General features: G+C 36.2%; 2 protein-coding genes across 4 annotated transcripts; one reads left to right on the top strand and one right to left on the bottom strand.

Moving 5' to 3' along the window:
- Positions 1 to 5,971: 5,971 nt before the first annotated feature.
- On the top strand, positions 5,972 to 7,705 carry LOC127792234 (classical arabinogalactan protein 9-like). The gene is made up of 2 exons (XM_052322679.1): positions 5,972 to 6,291; positions 6,459 to 7,705. The coding sequence occupies exons 1-2, from the start codon at positions 6,126 to 6,128 to the stop codon at positions 7,046 to 7,048; spliced, it is 756 nt and encodes a 251-aa protein (XP_052178639.1). The 5' UTR covers positions 5,972 to 6,125; the 3' UTR covers positions 7,049 to 7,705.
- A 1,254-nt stretch (positions 7,706 to 8,959) lies between these two features.
- LOC127792596 (transcription factor ILR3-like) lies at positions 8,960 to 15,535 on the bottom strand. 3 transcript variants are annotated; one of them, XM_052323149.1, is made up of 6 exons: positions 15,230 to 15,535; positions 13,088 to 13,150; positions 11,723 to 11,785; positions 9,947 to 10,024; positions 9,707 to 9,869; positions 8,960 to 9,547 (listed from the first exon to the last, which is right to left on the bottom strand). In XM_052323149.1, exons 1-6 carry the CDS (start codon positions 15,385 to 15,387, stop codon positions 9,146 to 9,148), a joined length of 927 nt encoding a protein of 308 aa, XP_052179109.1. In that variant the 5' UTR covers positions 15,388 to 15,535; the 3' UTR covers positions 8,960 to 9,145. The 3 variants fall into 3 exon arrangements, with proteins under 3 accessions (XP_052179109.1, XP_052179111.1, XP_052179112.1); XM_052323151.1 differs by lacking the exon at positions 13,088 to 13,150 and having other exon boundaries at positions 15,230 to 15,529; XM_052323152.1 differs by lacking the exons at positions 11,723 to 11,785; positions 13,088 to 13,150 and having other exon boundaries at positions 15,230 to 15,527.
- Positions 15,536 to 23,636: the final 8,101 nt, after the last annotated feature.

The following is a 23,636-nucleotide window of genomic DNA, read 5'->3' as shown; positions in this document are numbered from 1 at the left end:
ACAGCAGCAAAGGAATTTCCCCAGTTGTAGTATACTTAACAAATAACCACAACAATATGATATAAACAGCAACAGAGCAGGTCGAGTCAGGGACACAAAACCAGATTTCGATAAGGAAGATGGCAACTAGGACAGCTGTGAGACCGAAGCAGGCAGGAAGCGTTGATATGAAGACAGTAACGCCCTACTCCGGTCACTCACAGGCTCTAACGACTATCAACAGGATATAATGGTCTATTCCAGTGGATGACGACCATGATCGGCCGTATCTAGCAGAACTCAAGAGGAACTCAGTTCTCTATGACAGACGGAACTTGGAGGAGGAAAGGAATACTTCGAACTCTGAACTCGGTGATAAGAGAACGAGGTGCGATCAGCCTTTTATAAGCTGGGTCAGGACACTGAACAGACTTCGCATTCAAGCTGGCATTGAACGCTGGCATCAATGCTTGTTGCTTTGGGCAGTCGAAGCGGCAACATGATTAATGGAGGTTGCTTCAGGAACCAGACAACTGCTGGAAAGAGAAAAATAAAATAAAAAAATTGATTTTTATTTCCTTTATATAAATATATATATATATTTAAATCGACCCGACCCGACCCATAAATCCATCTGGTCACAAAATCTGGGTAAACCTCCTGGGCGAGGCGCGAGGCCCAAGAGGTTCGCCCGCTCACAAAATCTGGGTGCCCCTTAGGGCCCAATCCCAAGTGAGAGGAAGGAGTATAAATATCCACTCTCATCTCTTTACACAACCAATGTGAGACAAACACCCACACTTACACTTACACTTACACATACACACTATAAAACACAATAGTTTGTATCATGGGCAAGTAGCATAAAAAGCTTTTCACAATTTGGAAATCAAATGCATGTTTCATTGCCTAAAGCTTGTGCACTCAAATGTTTGTGAGCTACTAGTCACACCGACTACCATTGGATGTAGCAAGTATATGCTTACTTTTATTGATGATTTTAGTGGAAATACATAAATTTATCTGTTAAAAGATAAAATGCATTTAGAAGATTTACATAATTCAAGAGCTTGCTAGAGAAACAAAGTGGTTGTTTTCTCAAGTATCTGAGGACAAACAATGCAGAAGAATACAACTCTCAAGAATTTGAAGCCTTTTGTAAGGAGCATGACATAGTTCATCAATACACTATGCCCTATACCCCAGGCAAAATGATGTATTTAAAAGGAAAAATAGGACCATTCTCAACATAGTCAAGTGCATGTTAAAAAAGCATGGTGTCTCAAAGAATTTTTTGGGAGATACAGCTGCATATACAATATACCTATTAAATAGGTTTCTGACAAAAATAATTTTTGGGGAGATGCAACTACATGTGCAGTAAGTCTACTCTGATGTGTTTCGTTGACGTGATTTTTTTGTATGTGATGTAGTATCTTATGTGACATACATAAAGGTTTTATTTACTCTTAGTTACGATAAAAACTTAAAATAATAATTTTAATAATTATAATATTAAATCTTAACATTTTGCGCTTAAGTAACCAAACGTCATAATTTTTAATTGTTGAGGGATTGTTATATATATTAACCTAATTTAAAAAAGAAGAAAAAGTTGATGATAGTCATTATTGAAGCCTAGTTGGAAGTTTATTATATTTGATGTTATGTTTGATACTAATCTTTTGTCTAGGAACATGCAATCACCAAGACAAAATCACTTAGTGGCAAAGGGTATTAAGATATATTACGGGCTTGATACATTTTGACAATTAACATAAACCTGTTTAAAATAGGAAGCTGATAGGTTTTCTTATGGTAATTGGGTTGGATGCCCTGATGACATGAAAAGCAGTATAACTTATGTGTTTTCTATTAGCTCAAGTATTTTTCTATGGGCTTCAAGGAAGCAAGATGTAGTAACTCAATCCACGCAGAAGCAGAGTATATAACTATTATTGTTGTAAATCAAATTAGATGGTTAAAGAAGGTCTTAGCAGACTTGCTCTTGATTCAGAACGAAGCTATTGTCATCATTGGGGATAATTAATCTGCTATTGCTATGACCAAAAATTCTGTGTATCATGAACCGACTAAGCTCATAAACATCAAATTTCATGTTGTAAGGCAAGCTGAAAAAGAAGTAGAAGTGCTGAAAACTGAAGGCAATTCAGGTGGAAATGGAAGCAAAGATAGGCCTGTCAATGGATGCAAAGTTACGGGCATGTAGAAGTCTGAATTAGGTGTGCTTGGTTATATATGTAGTCTTGTATGAAGTTGTGGCAAAGCGTAATAAATTGAATGATCAAATCTGGTGGGTCTTATACATAGAAAGATGTGCAAGTAATGCATAATTTTTGCTTAAAAGATCAACTGGTAAATAAACTATGAGATGGTGATAAAGTGAAACAGGTGAAGTGATTGTGATTATAAATGGATTGTAGTTTGAAAATAAAAATGTTAAGTAATATATAACAAATATATTTTATTTAAAAATATCGTGCACTTATTATATTTTGATAATTTAATCTTTTTTTAGCTAATTAAAATTAATTAGTAAGTGAATTAGGAGTCCCTCGCAAATTGGAGCCTAAAAAAAAAGTTATTTCCTTAGAAGCATAACAAATGATGCTCAATCTTGAAGAATTTTAGAAATCCATAAATAAAATTAAATACATGGTTGTATTTAAAATAGGATTGCTCAAATTGGTCCCTTTCTTTTAAGTGCTATCCACTACTCTCATGTGGCGATATATATAGCTGTGAAAGTATCAACATCATAATGATATCATTTTGGGCATGACAATGGAATTATATGAGGAGAGTTGGCCAAAGGTTAATTAATCTCATTTCAATCGTATAATCGAGAATATGATCACTAATATATTTAATAAAAAAAATTGATGTTGAATTCAGATCATAAACTAATCCCTTAGGGTATTGATTCTATAAAATAGAAGCAATGAAATTGTCCCTGATCAGCTTTTCGGTAAAGTTATTTAGAGGTTGTTTGGCTTAGCAGTTTGATCGCGTATAAGCTGTATAAACAACTTTAAAACTATACAACTTTCTATGATGAAGTGTTTGGCAAGCATTAACAGTTTTAATGTTGTATAGCTTATTAGCTGTTTTAACAATGTTGGCCAGAAGCTGGTGCTCCCAGCTTTGGAAAAAAAAACTAGAGAGTTGACCGAGAAAAATACCATTTTGCCCTTTGTTACCGTTGCATCTCCTTCCCCTCTTCCCCGAAGCTCTTTCTCCCATCATCTTCTCCAGAAGGTCTGCCATTACCGCGCTGCCGCCATCGCCCCTCCTCCATAACCGCCGTTGCCGTCGTCTAGCTAAGTCGCCTCAAGCAGCCTCATGTTGGTGGGTCATGCCATCGCAGCATCTGGTTCCATATCCGCCACCCAGCGCCGTCGACCGACCCTCCTCCATTACTGTCGTCTCAATAGCCCATCTCGATCGCCGCTTCCCAATCCTCCTCCTTCTCCAGATCCGCTGTTGTCGTCGCCTTGTGGGTCGTCTCATTCTCGCTCCATCACTGTTCTTCTCGCTGCATGCAGTGTATATATATATATATGTATATATATAACACAAATAATATATATTTTTAATAATTATGTATAATTTGTTCATATTTAATAATAAAATTTTACATCATTCAACATTATGTCTATTTTGGTCTTTTTGTCAAGTTTTAATAGCTTATCCATTTTTTCAAACCATACACATAAATATTAATTGATAACTTAAAAGTATATTTATCCAAATACATTATCAACTTAAATACTTCTAACTTTTAACTTGAAAGCTAAATAGCTTAAAAGTTATGAAAAAAATCGATGAGCCAAACAGCATCTTAATGTCTAAGTCATACTATAAGTAAGAGAAAAAAAGGAATAATATATTCATAGGTTGTAACTGAGAATGTTTATCTCAAAGAAGTGATTTTAATATTTTAACGATAATCTTATGCTTAGAATTCGCTATTTTATTAGATATCATTTAGTAATAGTAATCTTAAATAAATTGGAAGAGATTTGGCTTATTCTTGAAGACCGCCTCCCTAAGTTTTTAAAGAAGGGTTTATCCCAAAGTTTATTAGGATTAGTCTTGATCGCTAGACTTTCAAGGAGGGAACTCTCATTCTAATTGAGCTTATCTCTTAATTATAAAAAATAAATAAATAAAAAGCCCTAGCTCAATCAGATGAGTTAAATTCTAAGCTGGACTTGTTTGCCCCTAGATCAATGATAAGACCCTTGAGCATGGGTTAAACTTGGACTAGGTAGCTAAGCAAGGCTCGATTTGGCCCAAATGGGTATATGAAGCCAAACACAACCTAAATAGAGATGCAAGGATGAGTGTGCCCTAATGGGTAGACACATGCCACTTGTGTGGAGACCGAGTATATCACATAATTTAAATAATCAAACTCTAATGTTTGTTTTTAGGCAATACCTTAGCATTGAAACTTAAAAGGTTCAGGTTCAAATTCAAGTTGAATACAATGATTGTTTCACTAACCGCTTGCTATATCATTCATGGGTAACTATTATTTAGCAATAATTTATCTGAATATCTTATATAACCACTGTGTTAACCCCTTATAAGTTAACAAGTAGCATGATTTGTCCCTAACTATTCGAAATTTCCTTTTCTTGAAAATATAAAGGATAATAATTTTTGACACGATAGAATGAACCAAAATGGTGACCCAAGAGGATGAAATTCCTACTTGCTTTAATGAGTTTAAAGCAAGCAAAGACGAAATTGAAAATTCACCTCTGGGCTCACCCTTTCCATCCATTTGGACCAAATATCAAGGTCTAAAAATTAATAAAAATATAGTGGTACAATACATTCCAATATGGTACGTGCAAATAACCAAATTGGTAGTACATTTATAATTGTACTTCCCCTTATTCACCCGTTAAGGCTTACTCCAGAAATAGTACTTCCCCGGCTGTGCTATACTACATATCCATGGCTATGTTATATGGTCTACAGTGATATCATATGATGTTGGGTTCAGAGATCAGCATCATACAAATGGGGCGGGCGTCATGGGCGCCCAAATCTCCGCGCTTTATGAGAGCTGTGGATGATTTCCAGGGCTCAAAACTCGTAATTGTCAAGGCATGGAAGATGGTAAACCAAGACTCACGCTCTCATAGCCTACAATTGCAGATCAAAGAAGTTGGCTGAAAGGTTTAGTTTGATCTTTTCTAGCCCTAACCCAACCATGGAATTGCCAGTTGGTGCATAATCTTCTGGCAGCTTCCCAGGTAATCAATCCATTTGGTTGATTCAGATCTAACAAATGGTGAGTTGTTATATTGATTAGGTCAAGCCGTGTTGGCAAAGTCATCTCTCCCCCACCTCACATGCATGCCATAAACCAATTTATATACACATGTATCTGCATCATAAATTTATATACAAATGTTTGATCACTTCTAGTGCACGAAACTCCTTGCTCTGCAAAGGTGGAGGAGAACCATCTCTATATGTAGTCTTCAACCCACTTGTTTTTTTGCAAAGAAGTTTCTACAGCTTAGAACTCGAGATCTTCCAATCACAAAAATGAAAAATAAAAACAGTAATCATCATGCAATTTTTTGAAATATTATTTCCCTGGTGTGTATGAGTATGAATATGAGTTGTTTGGATGGAAAAGATAGGAACAGGGTTGAATAAAGCCAAGTGGCTTCACAGGATGTGAGAATAATAGAAAAGAATGTTTATTCAATGTCGAGTTGGGCATCATCGAAGTTCAAATTATATATGCTCCACCACTTGGCATGCTCGTTATACAATAAAAATTCTAAAATCACTGAGTCAACTAACATGTATTTGAGCCAGGTCAAGATGGAGCATGAACTTCTCTTCCTCAACTTGCAACTGGCCAAGCAATATGCCAGAAAATAAGAATATTAAACTGAAAAAAAATAAACAGAGAAGTTCAGATATAACTAGTTATATCATCTTTGTTCTGAAACTAGCATGTGCTAAGCCTATGTCATTCTGTCTCTATAAATTGAATCCAATTAATAACTCATAAGCAATGAACATAAATTTTCTCTGAAACTTACTGGGAATTGGAGCTGTTTCTGCCCTTTAAGTTCTGAGTTGGTTCCCAAATGGAAATGCTGAGAGCTTTACTGAGTTTGGCTGCTGCAGCCGTGCTTGTCAACATAGCCATGGCAGCCGATTACACTGTTGGAGCACCCAGTGGCGGCTGGGACCTCAGCACTAACCTGCAAGCATGGGCATCATCACATACATTCCATGTCGGAGACAATTTGAGTAAGAAAATCGAAATCATTTTTTATGTTTTTATTTATCAATAAAAATATCAGATAGAAACCAGAATACTGAAATGACTAGTTCACATAACTATATACACTTGCTTGAAATAGTTCTGTTGGCACAAAGATTGCTGATACTGAGCGTTGGATGGTCTTGGATTGTAGTTTTCAAGTACACGTCGAACCACGACGTGGTTGAAGTTAAGGAGGCAGACTACGGCCCCTGCCAAGCTAGCAATCCGATTCAGAGATATACTGGGGGTAACACGGTGATCGGCCTCGCTTCTCTGGGGAAGAGATACTTCATCTGTGGAGTACCAGGGCATTGTGACCTAGGAATGAAAGTCGAGATCAACACACTAGCTGCGGCTTCAGCACCACCACCGGCGGCTACTCCTCCACCAGAAGCAACTCCTTCGACTCCACCACCGGCTACTCCTCCACCAGAAGCAACTCCTTCGACTCCACCACCAGCTTCCCCAGCACCTGCTTCCCCGGTCGCCCCTGTTTCTTCACCACCGCCAGTGAACCCACCAAAGTCCGCTCCTACAACGTCTCCTCCAGCACCATCCATGTCACCAACCAGTATTCCAGCATCATCACCGAACGTTCCTTCTGCAGAGCCTCCAACAAGCTCTCCTTCTCCAAATGGCTCAGCACCGCCGCCTTCCTTCTCATCGGCTCCCAAAGCCAACACTCTAGTTGGCTGGGCATTGGGATTCTGTTTCTCCATGGCGATCCTATTGGCCCTTTGAGTGTTTGATAGGACTAGAGAAGGGGTTGTCGCGGAAGGGAATGAGAAGGGTGAGGTGAGGGGTCAAATTTCATTTGTGTTTTTCATCTGATTCTCCACCTTGGAGAAAATAAATATTGGAGATAGAATTCATTGGCATATATATAACCATAATAAAACATGTAATTGCATGTTGCGAGAGCCACAGTTTGAAGGCAACTGGCATCAGTCTACCGCTCAATCAAATGGGAGTACTTTTGGCACATACTGAGATTTGATTGTGTAATTTCCTAAAAGTATTTTGCAAGTACCACTTCATCGTTTGGTTCTTGTACCAATGATGTGTGAATTGAAGTCATTTAAGCAATGTTACATCGTCTGGCTCTTTCCCACTGACTAAACCTGGATTTAGATTTGGTACTTGAATTCAACCTGTCAGTCAGATACAGAAGATGGTACTTGAATTCAACCGGTTAGTCAGATACAGAAGAAGAAGAAGAAGAAGAAGAAGGGCAACCTAGATATATCCTGGTTTCAGCTGGATCAGGATTCAAGCTCGCCTAACCATTGGCCAGATTTGGGTTCTGACCAGCAGGTCTATGTTAGTCAGTCAAAACCTAGATCTTAACTGTAACCCGTGAACTAGTGAGTTTTGATTTTGCCAGTGATAACAACAAATAATCCCTACGAGCATCATTCCATTAAAACCAAATTTTCAGGTCAAAACTGATTAGTTTTGGTTAATTTTGTTTCGATTGAGTTTAATATACCCAAAAAAAATTATTTTCAATTTTTGGTTCAATTATACCAATATATTTCAGTTATTAACCGCATAAACCGAAATGACCAAAACATATTATTATTTTACAAAAATATCACTAAATTATAGGTTATTTGCAAAATTGATTGATCTCTATAAAATGTATAAAATTTCTTGTACCCAAAATGTTTGAAATTCCTATTTGGTTATATCGGTTACTTCAATTAAATTGAATTTTTAAAATTTTGGTTCATTTTGATTATGTTATATAAAAAGTTCGGTTAATTCAATTTGATTGTCAAATTATTCACTTCTAATCTCAAAACTTAATTCAACTAAGTAGAGTTGGTTACATGAATTCTATATCTCTTTGTCTATCCATAGCAATATCTTTGGCAAGACCATAAATAGAAAGAAGAAAGGACAAAAATATGCATCAGGTTGAGAAAAGATATGGTTCACCAATAGAAGAAAAGGCAAGAACAAAAAAGCAGGGGAAAAGAAAAGAAACATGCATTGGGTAAAAAGGGAGGAAACAAAATTTAAGAGGCATTTTATCTTCTCTCCTTGACCAAAATTATCTATAAATACAATAAAGGTAAAACCATGTAAACAATATAAAGCACAAGCATTATTTACTTTGTTAAAGGATAAACTATGACAAAAGATAATAGAGATGAACAAAGTAAATAATGCTTGATCTCTTTACCCATTACCATTTATTTGCAAATCCTCAAACCTATTTAGCTTGTTTTCTTTCATTCAGACTAAATAAAAAAATCAATAAATACCTAGCAGAGAGCCTTAACTAGTAACAATACAGTTGCTTTTTTGTGATTCAAGAGTATGAATTCAAATTATTGAAGTAGCCCCTTGCAAAGAATAACATTATGTATAAAAACAACTATCTTCCAACCCTTGTAAAGTAAAGAGTCTTGTGCACTGAGAAAACCCTTTATATAGTAAAAATATTTGAAATACTAATATATTATCCAATAAAATTTCTTGAACCATAAAAGGGTTGTCAAAGGGAGAGTATTAAGAAAACCTTAATGCCCAATATATAGAATCTTAATAAAGCTTTACAATATCAGAAGTCCCAAAAAATGCTAAGAAGGAAGAAGGAAAAATATAGAGTTAAAATCCATTCTAACAATTGTAACTGTGTAATAATTAGGCACAATAACTCTTAACTCATGTCATTCAAGCATATGCTTCTTCAAAACAGTCGAAATTCAAGATAAATTGACGAGATCATGCACATGATTTGTTTGTTCAAGTGCATGGCAACAAAAGAGAACCACAGTATTCACTTATTGTATTTACATGCAATCAGCAGAAACATGAGGTAATCAGTTTCTACACATGAATTGTCCAGCAAATCAGGATTTCCCTACTTCGAGAAACCAACATCAAATGGTCCAGAGCAGTTGGAGAATAGAAAGAAAGGGGCAATCTCCGGGTGGAGAAATACAGCCAAACCTTCAGATTCTCCAGTTTAAGCAACAGGTGGCCGAGTACGTGATCCTGAGATGTATCGCGCACAGCAGGTGGTATGAACTGCCACATGGCAACACCAGGGTAACCGATGAAAGGCATTAACTTGTTAGCAGCTTGGCCCTCGGCGCCAAATGTAGCTGGTATAGCAGAGGGATGAGGCAGGAAGCCTGGCAGTGCACTCACTGATTTGACTTGCTGCTCGAGCTTCTCCTTATCTGCCTTTAACTTCTGCTTCTCATCGCGAAGCTCGTTCTTCTCAGCCTGCAGAAAAAGAGAGAGAAAACACATATCTGATCCAGTTTCTTTCATAAATAAGACCTCTAGCCAGACTCAGGAAAACAAATATGAGATGCCAAGAATCCAAGGATTTCCAGATGGGAGTTCGTCCCTGTAACAAATATAATTTTCGCTAAAACACACCTTCAGCTCTTTGATTTTCTCTTGCAAATCCTCATTTGACTCCTTTAGTTTCTGTGCTTCACTTCTTAGCTGAGTCACAATTCTAACAGCATCACTCAGAATGGCACCCTTGTCGGCTTTTGGTGGCCTTCCAGGGTCCAGAACAGAACTTAATTCCAGGAACCTTGATATTGTGCCAGATTGCAATGTGAGAAGTAATGAATAGAAAACAATGTGAATGAAGAAAAAATAATAGCATGCCTCTCATTCAGCTTATCTCTTCGCAATTTCTCCCGACATGCTTTGGAGCCAGATGCAGAGCATGATTCAGACCTTAACCTGCATGAAAGAATATAATATGAGAGAGAGAGAGAGAGAGAGAGAGAGAGAGAGAGTAAAACTTGTTAATTGAAACAAGAAGGAAGGACAGAGCAGTAAAATTGAGTGACAACAAAAAACTAAAGACCTTAGAAACTATTGTTAACCAATGAATTCAACCTCAAATTCAAATCCAAAACAGTTTTCCTATGATTTATATCTCTTATCCTTTTAAAGAAAATGTTCCGTAGTTTGACGTGTGCAGAAAAGGGAGTATAGGTAGATGCATTGTCCATCAAGTAGGGGAACATTCCCAGTATGATAATGTTATGATAATATTTGAAGGGAAGAGCTTCATTGGAACTAAGGCCTCCTCAAAGACTCCTTTTTATCTGCACTGATGCTTTGGGAGCTATTCTTACTACCCACAATGGTACAATCTGAGAAAGAGGAAATCTAATGCACGGACCTTTATGTGTATTGATTGTGGGGACATTCTTTTATCATCGATCTGTTATTCATTGCCACATTGCTCATGAAATCTGGAGTATTTTTTGAGATTTTTACAATAATTTATGCCTGGCTTACAGGGGAACCTCGTGTGTGGTTCCACGCCTGAATTGTAGTCAGCTCATGCTCCTACAGTCACCCTGTTATTGTGGCATGGAATTTGCAGTGCAAGATGAGTAATAAATCTTTTGAAGGTGCAGAGGATTCCATATATAGTTGATGACAATCACTCTTATTTCCCTTTTCTTCAATGATTGAGGGAGGACGTTCTTTTGAATTCTTCTTCCTGTTGTAACAGTTTCTTGAGGATTCCATATATTAGCCTGTTGCTTCTTTCTCCATTGTGATTCTACAAGATTCGGCCCTCCTAGGATTGTGTTTTTTTTTTTTTAATTCCATTTTACAACTAATGCTTAGTGCAGCAGAAACACATTTAAATGCGTTCTTATTGATGTATATTTTACCTTCAAACATCACCCCCCGACGCCCCCCCCCCCCCCCCAACAAAAGGAATAATTCCCTGTTTAAGAAAGCCCCAGCATTCAAGATCACTTAGGCAAGATGACCAACAATACCGCAATTTTGGGTAATCATGACAATCAAAACCATGATTGAAAGCAATTAACCTTCCAAATTGAAGAGGACATGATAGTTTGTTAATGTTATCATTAAATGCATCAAGTTATAAAGATGAAGTCTCAAGTCCATATAGTATCACATTGATCTGGCTGGTGCACTTAACAAAAGTGGGGTTGCACCATAGGGCCTATAGTCTCTGGAGGATTACTACTTCCCTCTGCATAAATCCTGCATTCAATTTTCTTCTATCTAAAGGTTGACATGCCTAGAGTTCATTGAGGACAATAAATTTGATCTTGCTTATGATTGTAATAGGTATTGTATCTATTTAGTGATCAGTCTGCTAGTTTCTTTGATCCCAGTTGGTGTTCACATAGGAAGAACAGGCCAACAGTTAACCGACCTGACAAAATTAATGACAAAGGGGTATTCCTTGAGGAAATTAAAGAAAAAAACACACATAAAGCACTCTTGTAGTCACAATATTACAAAAGCACTTGAAAGTAGATACACAATTAGATAGACAAAATGCTGGACATAAATCACTAAAAACAAATAGGTGTTAGCATAAAATGCTAGTGAAATTTCACTGCTAACAGATAGAAGAGAAATAATAGAACAGATTTTCACCGTTTCCTTGAGCCAGTTTCCTTCGGGCTTTCTGAGTCTGCAAAACAGCTGTCAATTTCCGCACTACAAGCAAAGAACCTCAAAACATAAAAAGCGAAAAACTAAAAAGAAAACCATACATTTCCCAGCAGGCAGAAATTCTAAAATCGAAATAATAGAAGGAAAGAATCAACCACATGAGAATAATATGCTGCACCCCATACAAGCAAGGAATGGGAATGCATTTGGGCACAATGGCATAATTTTTGGGATCAAGGCTAGTGTAGTGATAACACTATCTAAGCTAGAAACCAAGTAGATTGATTGGCTCATGCTCTAGCATATGAAGGCAAAAACAGTAGAAGTTAGGAACCTACCAATCATCATCAGATGACAAAGAACAAACAAATGACATTAATAACCAAATTAGCAAGCTATAACATTCATTTTTTCCTCAACAAAATACTAAACAGAAACAATCATCTGTAAGGATGTTTTGTAGTTACTTAGATCAAGGCTTCTTTCTCGGTGCTGTTTTAGCCATATAACGTCCCTTAAAACCTAGAAAAGATTCATACCACATTATTTCTAACCAAGAATAGAAAGATCCAACAACTTGGACAGGCTTGACATGTTTGCACTGTTTAATCTATGCTCAAGTAATAGCTAAATGTAGGGAAGAACCTACACCCAGGACTCCCAACCTCGATGCCAATTACTTGCTTAGATGGAACTATTTACAATATGCTTCTTCTTATTGTTATAAGTTCCTTCAATCGTAGAACATCTTGGAAACTTTCTTCATAGAATCAAATTAACAAAATAAAAGATGAGGAAGGATAAGAAAGGATGTGGCTAAAATGAAACCTTTCTTTATAAACATTCAAGCAAGAATTTTTTGATTGACAATGGATGGGACCTTACCATGGAGTGAATAAAAGCTAGGAAACCTAGGAAATATCTTATAGACTGGGACAGACAAGAAATTTAACTATATGAGACAAAAACAAAATCCCAGTTTTAGTTAACATCTCTAAGTATGTACATCTAGAATTCAGAGATCTTACTTCAACCTTTGTTTGTGGAGTTGTGGCCCAGCAAAAGGAACAGTAGCTTATGCTGAATTTGAAAGTGTCACATTGGCCAAGTATCTATTTAATACCAAAAAAGAAAATGGAAAATGAAAATGTAAAAAGTAACATATGATGTTGCAGAATTGGTTAACTGACGTCATTTCTTATGAGCCTAAATCGATTTGTTACATGGGACAACAGTAGGATAATACTTTGGAACTAGAAATGTATGAAAATTATAGCATTTGTACCAAACTAGTGCCACTCTATATATGAAGAATCAAAAACAAAAGTTCTTAAGTTGGAAACTAACCCTTTGAATTCAACTGGTCCAACTAGATGTCCATTACATGCTTCAAAAACTTCTATAGACCACCTGCCAAATTTATTTCTTCGTTGAATTTCCAATTGTCCAATTAGGAGAACCAATACTTGATGCCATCTAGTAAACAATGGACAAATACATATTTTTGCCCTTGTACTTTTATGTTTTTTTTCATATGGCCACCTAAACTTTTAGTAGCTTCGATTACGCCCCCAAACCATACATTTTTAGTTAATTGCACACCTCAGTTAGAGAGTGCAACACACACGCACTAAATTACCCAAGTTAGCCCTCACACGCATGCAAACTGACCACTATCTCTGCCACAACTTCTTCCTTCAGTGGCCGGTGATGAGGCAAGGGAAGGCATAGAGGTTATCATCGGCGATGGCGAAAGGCAAAGGCGTTGATGGTGGTGGAAGGCGAAGAGGCGAAGGTGTTGGCGGTAGCGGAAGGTCAACGACGGTTGACAGATGAATTTGCCTCTTCGCTTTCTGCCTTCCTCGACAAATGACTTTACCTTTTCACCTTCCACCTTCCTTGACTAACAACGGTTGACAGACGATTTCACCTCTTCACCTTCCGCCTTCCCTAGACAAAAGACAACCTTCCGCCACTGCCGAAGCCTTTGCCTCTTAACCTTCCGCCTTCCTCGACCGACAATGCACCTTCCACCACCATTGACAACGACGCCTTCGCCTTCCACCTTCCACCATCATTGACAACAACCTTTGCACCTGCCCTTGCCTCGTCCCTGGCCATTGAAGGAAGAAGTTGTGGCGGAGATGGTGGTCGGTTTGCATATGCGTGAGGGATAACTTGGGTATTTTAGGGTGTGTTGTACTTTCTAATTGAGGTGTGCAATTAACCCAAAAATATATAGTTCAAGGGTGTAATTGAAACAACCAAAAGTTTAGGCGATCACATGAAAAAAAAGTACAAGTACAAGAGCAAAAATATATATTTAGCCTGTAAACAATAGGACTACATCACAACAAAAAAAGGATTATGGGTTACGGCTACTCAGTAGACTTGACTTTGCCCAAAGCATCAATCACATCATTCCATGTACTCCTAGAGCTACATCAGTCAAAACGAAAGATGAGATCATGTTAAACTCATTTAAGCCTAACAAGCTCTTAGATCCTCTATTAGTTAATCGAAAATTATTATCGTATTTTCTGCAGCCTCTTCCTGTAGAACCTTTTCCTTTTATAACATAAAAACATTATTTAGATAGCGATATTTGTTTTTGGCTAGGCAAAAGGGGGGAAGTCTGGATTCCAAGGGAATGCCTATATCCAAAAGAGCGGCGTCAATCCCTCGCCCCACCCATTAGGTTAGGCTTGTGAGACTATGCCCACATTAACTCTTGCTGCATCCAGATGTCATCCATGAGATTGAAGGCGACCCCTAGTAGGCTTCAGTAGGGGCATTATTAGCCCTTTTACTATTAAACCAGTAGGGGCGTTATTAGCCCCTTTACTCTTAAACCCCAGGATAACCTCACAGTCGTGACAACTAAGCCAACTAAGCCCTTAAGGGTTGAGAGAGGCAACTTAAAAGGGAACAAGCACAAAAGACCTTTTCCCAAGCACCTCAACTCTCATAACACTGGGATTACCACCCTAATGGTGATAGATGGGGATAGCAATAACTTTTACTATGGGAAACTACCAGACAGTAGGCACTAACTTGCTAACAAAACTGCCAGAAGGGATAAAAAAAAAATTGGCATGATATGGTTTTTCAAAATACAGATGTGCACTTATTCCAGCCATGAGGAGAATGATACAACATAATAACAAAATAATTGTATCAGTCCAGTGTGAGTTATTACTTATTAAGCAACCACGAGAAGAACTAAAAATATGGCTCAGATCAACTCAAGAACCAGTAGTTATACCTATCGGATTAAACCAAAAATCCAGAACATAACAATCAAAACCATTAAAACAGGCCGATACCAACCAAATAACAAACTTTGAATCTCACAAGCTCAATGAGCTGCAACTGTTAAGAACTATAAGGGTGATTTTTTTTTTTTTTTTAATCTTCTTCCTTGGATGAGCAAAGAAACTAATAATCCAATTCAAACTAGTCTATTCTGTAATTTTTCTTACTACCCACCTTAAGTTAGAGCAACGGTTGAGGGCCTCCGGCTGCCAGCTGAAGCAGGCGGTACCCAGTGGCGGCAGCCCGAAGTCTCCGCCCGGCACGGCGGAAATGTCCTCCACTAAGCCATAGTCGAATACCCAAATCGAGCTCTGGGCGGAATCGAGTTCCATCGAATCCCAAGAAAAATTCCGGGAAAATGTGAAGAGCTAAACAAACAAGGCCTGTTTGGAGGAAAAGAAAAGGGAGACTGGGAATTGAATGGAAGTGATGGCAGTATCGCGATTGAAAGGAGAGCATGTCGTCACCATGCCCCGAAAGTAAACGCCTTTGCGTACTGCCAATGGGCCCTTTTTGGATTATGTCATTTCATTATCTTTACCAAAAGCCATAGATGTTTATAGATTATATGCAGAGATATGTTGATCTACAAAACTCAATTAATCCTTTTGCTAATGAAACCACAATTTTTCCCTCCCCATCCAAATCTTTTACATTTCTACTAATTTTGCAGTACCCTAAACTCCATCCCCCAAATTTCTTCCAAGTTTATAAGTGCTAACACACACACACACACACACCGCTTAAATTTATTCACTCAAATTTCATTTAGAATCAATTTAGATCAAAATTATATCATCCCCCCACAGTTATCATTTTAAATTTAAATTTTTAATATCACGTCAAGGCCTATCTATCCCAATCAACTTTGAAATGATTGTCTACAGTCTCTTATGCTCGTGTTCTCGGTTATATAGAAATAAGTAAATCACAGGTTAGATATTTAATCTTTGCATAAGAGAAGAATCGAACTCACGATCCACCGAACTACACCAACATATCTCTCGTTCTTTTGTCATTCAACTTATATCTTGGAACTACCCCAACCAACCTTAATAAGTAGTGATGAGTCTTAATTGAAGGGTAAATTCTTCTCTAGCCCAATATAATTTTAGGGACAGAGGCCCACTCAAAAGTTTATTTTTGGTATTTTTATATTTTTTTAATAACTCCACTCACTCATTAAATTTTTATTTTTGATATGTATAGATCCCGTGATTGAATTTCGAAACAAGACACTCATAATACCAACAATAAAAATTACCGGAAATATTTGTAAAAATTTTAGACCATAAAAGATTTAAGTAGAACTTAAAAGATAAATAAATATAAGATTTTATGTAAAACTCTCCCAATAATTTCGTTCAAATACTCCAAATGTAATAACCACAACTTGTTTCTTAATTTAAATCATATTGGGTTGAAATACTCAACAATTGACTGCAGCCATGAGGCTAAGATTCCCCTATATGATCTCATCTTTAATATTCTAACTAATGCCATGATCATGACCGCGACCGTGACCATGTCCAACTAGCTAGTGTTGATTTGATGTGATGTATATAAAGTTCTATTGAAATAGAAAGGCATGTCTCACTGGATGCTCATTTTGTGGAAAGATTTCTTTTTTTTCTCTAGCATAATAGCATATTTTGAGTATATTTTTCGTAGGAACTGACATAGACTCACTATCTCGTCTCTCTATTGCCAGATAATGAGGCACTGTGGTCCTATTTTTTCTTGGATATCGATATTTAAAATGTGTGACATAAAAGTAAAGAGGTTTAATGTAATAATAAATGATGTAATGTTAGGATAAGATATAAAAACAAAAAGAGGTACAGTATGCTTCAAAAATAAAGAACATTGATACCATGGGGGTAGCTTAGGATCGCATCCATGAGACCTAATTGTCAAAGAGACATCCTTTAATTACCTGTTGATTCACTAGATTATGGGAGAATTGGATGATGATTTCTTGGCTTAATCTTATTAAATTAGTACAGATTATATCTCTAGTATTTAGAAAGCAGTTTTTCAGATTTAAATATTTCCTATTCTTATTTTTATATCTTTGATTTCTTTGTATAGTGTACAACATATTTTTTTTACTGTGTAGCTTTCTTATGTTGTATTCTTCTTTCTTATTAATAGAGAGTGTAATATCCAATTCAAGATAACGAGAGTAATATAATTCTTGGCTCTTCTTACATCTTTTGACCTAATTTCTATATGGTATCAGAGTCTATTCTCTCGAATCATTAGTTGTGAATCTTCATTGCCACGATTATTTTTTGTTTTCCCTTCACTATTTTACCTTAATCCCACACAATGTCTAAAATCTCTAAAATGGCTTCTCTCATCTCAACGAGAGAAGCAAAGCCAATCGAACAACCAACTGACTACTAGGAATGCACCATTCATACCAACTAGATGGTGAGAATTACCTTCAATTGTCTTAGCGATGAGAACTTTTCTAAAGGGTTGAGGGAAGATTGCTCACCTCATTGGCCCAGCATCTAAAGCCTCAGATCGACGTTTGTGGTTTGGGATGTAGAAGACTTGATGCTAATGTCATGGGTTTGGAGTTCGATCCTATCAGAGATAAGCAAAAACTATATGTTTTTATCTACAACTAAGGACATTTGGGAGATAATTAAGAAAATTTATTCTAAGGTGCAAGATGTATCAGTTGTCTATGAAATAAAAATAAAAATCAGTAACACAAAACAAGGATCCTTGTCTGTGACTAATTACTACAATCGAATGAATGGTTTTTGGCTTGAATTAGACCATTATCAAGGCATTAAGATGGTGTGTAGTGAAGATGTTATTATCCTAACATCTATGCTAGAAAGAGATAGAATAGTAGAATTCTTGGTTGGGCTTAATCCTGAGTTTGATTAAGTAAGAGCACAGATCCTTAGTAGGAAAAAAAATGTCATCTTTAAATAAGGTATATTTTATAATATGCATTGAGGAGTACAAGAAGACAACTATATTTAATGATCATAATCTGGAAGTGTCCACTGTGGTGTCTAACAGAGTACAGGGTTCATGGACAAAATCACTACAAGGTAGAACGATGTCTTCCTCTAAGCAAAACAATGAGTTTATGGTGTTCTTACTACAAGAAGCCAAAACACACGAAAGAAACATGTTTTAAATTGCATGGAAAAGAGTGATGAGATCAAGGTAGCAATCAAGAAGACGACAAGGCAACACCAATGATCCATTGTACATCCATGGTGGACCAATGACAAGGGCTAGAGCTAAAAGGATAAAAGAATTTTTAAATGGGCTAATCAATGAGGCTTGCGCTAAGAGTCATAAGCAATTTGGATTGGATAGCTTGAAGGAATCACAAAAGCAGTTGGGCCAAAATATTATAAACATTATTCAATTCCAAATACAATAAGAGTAAAAGCATTTGGTCCAAAACATAGAAGGCCACATTATTAACATGTTTTGGGCCTAAATTATTACGGGCCTAATAAGCACTTATGGGTTACATGTTTTGGGCTCTAGTTTTATTATTCTAATTTGTAGTTAGATTGGGTTACTTTTGTTATTTCTACTTTTATTTGGATTGAGCTTACTAAAACCCATTAGATTTAGGATTTAGTTTAAGATTAGGTTTAGAATTATATTTTCCTATAAAAGGCTATATCTGCATGTAAAGAATGATATAATTTTGAAGGCAAATTTGAGAGCTTTTCTCTTGTTCATTTTGAAGAACTTTCAGATCTTATCAAGTTAACGCTTGTGGCGATCAAATCTGACTTATCTTCCACCTTCTCATCTTGTTCTTGGGAGTGGCGTTTATACCTTTGATTCGTGATTCTCCAAAAATCATCAGGTTAAGATTTTTTCTTTCTATCTTTTATAAATCTATTTTAATATTTCTTGGGGTTTTGTTCCGATTTGATTTGTGGGTGCCATATTAGTATATGGGGTTCGCATCAAAGAGGTTGCGTTGAACAAAATGGGAGGTTTTAAGAACCTACAGTCTTTTAAGAGTCAAGCAAAGGTGTTTCTCACAACTAAAGAACCGAATAAACCAGCTGAGAAAGCCAATTCTATTGTTTTCCATGATCTGAGAGAATTAAATGCAAAGGAAATTAGTAAGCTGAAATCCTTCTTAAAGACTCTTTCAAAGATAATCATGCTATCTAGTCCAAGTAGGTATGTGTTTTAATTCTGAATTCTCTATTGTCTCACACACTACTAGGAATAAGGTGTGGATCTAGTAGGTATGTGTTTTCATAATTCTGAATTTTCTATTGCCTCACACACTGCTACGAATGAGATGTGGATTTAGTAGGTATGTGTTTTAATTCTAAATTCTCTATTGTCTCAGACTGTTAGGAATTAGCTATGATATTGGATTCTAGAGCTACTGATCACATAACCCCTAACTTAAGTGTATTTAAAACTTATAAACCAGTAACCAGCTCTAGAAAAATTACAATAGCTAATGGCCATACAGTTCATATAGTCGGGCAAGGAAATATGTGATTGAACCCTTCTCCTCCTATCCAACATGTGTTTCATGTGCCTAGTCTCTCTGCCAATCTACTTTAGTTCATAAACTCACTCAAGATCTTAATTGTCGTGTGATCTTTTTCTCATACTCATGTATTTTAGATCTGGCCACAGGAAGATGATTGGTGTAGCTAAGGCATAAAATGATTGTATTACATACAAAGAACTTATGAGTCACTTGCAAGAGATTAGCTTATTCTAGCTTGGTCTTCTCAACCTACCTCTACTAAAACTGATGTCTAGCTCTAGCACCTTAGATTAGGACATCCACCTTTTTATTTATTAAATACCATGTTTCCTAATATGTTTTAAGGTTTAGATGTTGCTAATTTCCATTGTGATGTGTGTGAATTATCTAAACATCATCGGTTGCCTTATGTTGTTAGTAATAAACTCTTATCATTTCATTTCTTCTTAGTACACTCTGATGTGTGGGGGTCTTCTAAAGTTTCCAATTATTATGGGGCTAAATGGTTTATCTCATTTGTTGATAATTGCACACAAATAACTTGGGTGTACTTAGTAAAGTATAAGGTAGGCATCAGTGACATCCTACCTTTATTTCATAGGATGATCCTCACTCAATATGGGATCTCTATTAAAAAGTTTATAACTAATAATGCAAGAAATTATTTTAATCACCACTTAAATCAGTTTTTTTAGTAGAAGGGGATTATCTATGAATCTTCCTGTATGGATACTCCACACCAAAATAGAGTTGTTGAGAAAAAGATGAGACATCTTCTTAATGTGACTAAAGCTCGCTTTGCATCAGCATTCTGTTCCTAAATCCTTTTGAGGTGAAGCATTGCTGACTGTAGCATATTTAATCAATTGGGTTCCTTTAAGAGTGCTAAATCATCTCAGTCCTTTTCAATGTCTCTCTTCTCACTTTCCAAAATTTGGTCTTCATTTCTTTCTCTTAAAGTGTTTGGGTGTGTGTCTTTTCTTCATACTTTTAAATATCACATGGACAAATTTGATCCTAGAGCTCTTAAGTGTGTTTTTATTGGCTACTCTCTTACCCAAAAAAGCTACAAGTGTTATCATCCTTCCACTCGCAAATTCTTTGTGTCCAAAGATATGACTTTTGTGGAAACTTAGTCCTTTTTTAAGCCTTTTATTCTTGGTCCCTAGTGGGAGATTGTAGATGGTGACCATGATCTGCCTAATTTGGAGGACTTTTTGGATTTTTAGCCACACCTTGAGCCTTAGCCACAACCTTCATTAGAATCTACTTCCTCTACCCTTCCTATACCAAGAGTCCTCGGATTCAGGAGAATTGGGACAGTTATTAACATCTCTTGGTTCTCCAATTCCAGGACAACCAGTGATATCATCTCCTACTAAATTCAAGGATTCACCTTATGTTTATAAGAGGAAAGTTCTGCCTATTTTATGTGCCAAGTAGGACCAACATCTGTCCCAAGGTTAGGCATGAACTATCTCAGCCTTTTATTTATTCTGATCCTATGCACAATGACTTAGACTTACCCATTGCTGTTAGAAAATGAGTTAGAAGCTGCACACAACATCTTATAGCCCATTTCATTTTCTATCATCGCATTTCATCTAAACACAAGAGTTTCTTGTCTTCCCTTAATTCCATAACCATTCCTAAGTCAAGTAGAAGAGGCATTACAAAATCAGAATTAGGTATTGGGTACACGTCTATGCAGGAAGAAATGAGAGTTTTGGAGAAAAATCAAACTTGGGAATGGTGCCCTTTATGGGTTAAATCAATCCCCAAGGGCTTGATTTGATAAGTTTTCAAAGGCTACGAAGGAAATAGGGTATTGGCAAAGCAAGGAAAACCATACTCTGTTTATTAAGCATTTGAAGAAAGGCAATCTAACAACTTTACTCGTGTATATAGATGATATTATTATCACCGGAAATGATATTGATGAACAACATCAGCTAAAGGAGAATTTGGCCCAAGTTTTTGATATAAAAAACCTTGTTATTGGGAATAAAAGTTACTTACTCTAAGAATGGTATTTTTCTTTCCAAAGAAAATATACCATAGATTTATTTGAAGAAACAGCATTGTTAGATGGCAAGACAGCTAGTACTCCATTAGAACCAAATCTTAAGCTGGGAAAATTGAAAATGGGAGGTATCAAAGGTTAGTGGGCCGATTAATCTACTTATCCCACACCAAGCTTGATATTGCATTTGCTGTCAACTTGGTAAGCTAATTTATGCACAATTCAACTAAAGAACATATGCAAGTAATGAGAAGAATCTTGTATTATCTCAAGACAATGCCAGGCTTTGTATTTTGTTCAAATCAGGAAAAGAATTTGAAGTTACAAGGTACACATATGCTGATTATGGAGGTTTTCTTGTGGATAGAAGATCTACTACAGGTTATTGTGTGTTCTTATGAGGAAACTTGGTGTTCTGAAGAAGTAAAAAACAGAATATAGGGGCTCGATCTAGTGCAAAAGCTGAGTTCCAGGCAATCGCTCTTGGTTTATGTGAACTATTATGGTTAAAAATTGTGTTAGATGATCTACAAATCTCTAGTCATGGTCCAATAAAATTGGTGTGTGATAATCAATCAACTATGAACATTGTATATAATCCAGTGCAATACAACTGCACCAAACATATTGAGATTAATCACTATTCCATCAAAGAAAAGTTAGGTTGGAGAAATTTGCATATCCTTTGTTATTTCAGAAACCAACTAGCTGATTTATTGACAAAGGGTCTTCCTACCAAGAGGTTTGAAGAGTTTATAGGTAAACTATAAATGAACAGATATCATTCACTAGTTTGAGATTGAGTGTTAATTGATTCACGAAATTATGAGAGAATTGGATGATGATCTATTGGCCTAATCTTCCTAAATTAATACAGATTATATCGCCAGCATTTAGAAAGAAGTTTTTCAGATTTAAATATTTTGTATTCTTGTTTTTATATCTTTAATTTCTTTATATAGTGTATAACATATCTTTTATGACTTTCTTATATTGTATTTTTATTTTCTATTAATAGAAATGTAATATCTAGTTCAGCCATCGAGAGTAATATATTCCTATATCTACTGACATAGTTTCTACATTACCAATCAAGAGAGAAAAGAATTATAGCAATCCCATGGGAGCAATTATATGATGATATACTTACTTGTGGGTGGGTGGCAGTGCCCACCTCCTTCAAATTACACCGTTATCTCCAGTAAATTACATCGGACCTTTTTGTTTGTTTCTTTTTTTAACTGTATTTCTTATTGTTACACCTATTTATTTTTTTTATCTATAAATTATATCCCTAATAAATATCATATTTGGATCTGGGTATTATCATTATCAACCTCAGACGCTGACCAAACTGATTACGGGAATCTCCAAAGCTGCCTGTGGTCTGGTCATTAAGGTACTTTTCTTCTTCTTCTTCTTCTACAAAGACAACCAATTGCATTGGATTCTCAACCTTTCACTTCTCAGTGGCCATAATAATGACAGGGCCCAATCTCTTCATCAATGAAATGGCCAAATATTCAAAAAAAAATTGATTAGGTGTCTCTTATTCATTAGTTCAGTAAATATTAAATATTAATTAATAAAAATTAATTAAATCTTACCGCACCCTTCTTCTCATCAAAATTTACCTTCTTTGCCCCCAACATAACACGGTTAGATTTTAGGTAGCAGATTATATTTAAAGATATAAGTTCGAGTCATGTCAGCCATAATATGAGAATTTTATCTTCCTACGAGGGTGATTTCTTATAGACATCATATACTATGCCTCTTACTTGATGCGCTATCATATATTGTAATTAACCTCCCATTTAGGTGAGACAATATGTGAAAAGCTCTTAAAAGACGAAAAATTTCAACTCTTGCTATCAAAATTTATCCTCTTTATCCCATCCCATCCTCCGTTACCCTGAAAAAACAAAAAGTTCAACCCATTCCATACCTCGAGCCTCCTTTTTAAACATTATTACGTTTATTAAATAATAAATATGTGCGTAAATTCTGAAACTGGTTATAAAGGAGGCAATTATAGCATTTGC

The sequence above is a fragment of the Diospyros lotus genome, chromosome 15 (genome assembly GCF_014633365.1).
Source record: "Diospyros lotus cultivar Yz01 chromosome 15, ASM1463336v1, whole genome shotgun sequence".
NCBI lineage: Eukaryota > Viridiplantae > Streptophyta > Magnoliopsida > Ericales > Ebenaceae > Diospyros > Diospyros lotus.
Note: the sequence above shows the minus strand (reverse complement) of the source record. Positions and strands in the feature narration are given on the sequence as shown.

What these genes read in the sequence shown, in the direction of transcription:
- LOC127792234 (XM_052322679.1), top strand. Translation starts at nt 6,126, where the DNA reads ATGGAAATGCTGAGAGCTTTACTGAGTTTGGCTGCTGCAGCCGTGCTT. An exon ending in CCATGTCGGAGACAATTTGA is followed by an intron (nt 6,292 to 6,458) that starts GTAAGAAAATCG and finishes CTTGGATTGTAG; the next exon opens with TTTTCAAGTACACGTCGAAC.
- LOC127792596 (XM_052323149.1), bottom strand. Translation starts at nt 15,387, where the DNA reads ATGGAACTCGATTCCGCCCAGAGCTCGATTTGGGTATTCGACTATGGC. An exon ending in GAAACTGGCTCAAGGAAACG is followed by an intron (nt 10,025 to 11,722) that starts GTGAAAATCTGT and finishes TCTTTCATGCAG; the next exon opens with GTTAAGGTCTGAATCATGCT. An exon ending in AGAGATAAGCTGAATGAGAG is followed by an intron (nt 9,870 to 9,946) that starts GCATGCTATTAT and finishes CACAATATCAAG; the next exon opens with GTTCCTGGAATTAAGTTCTG.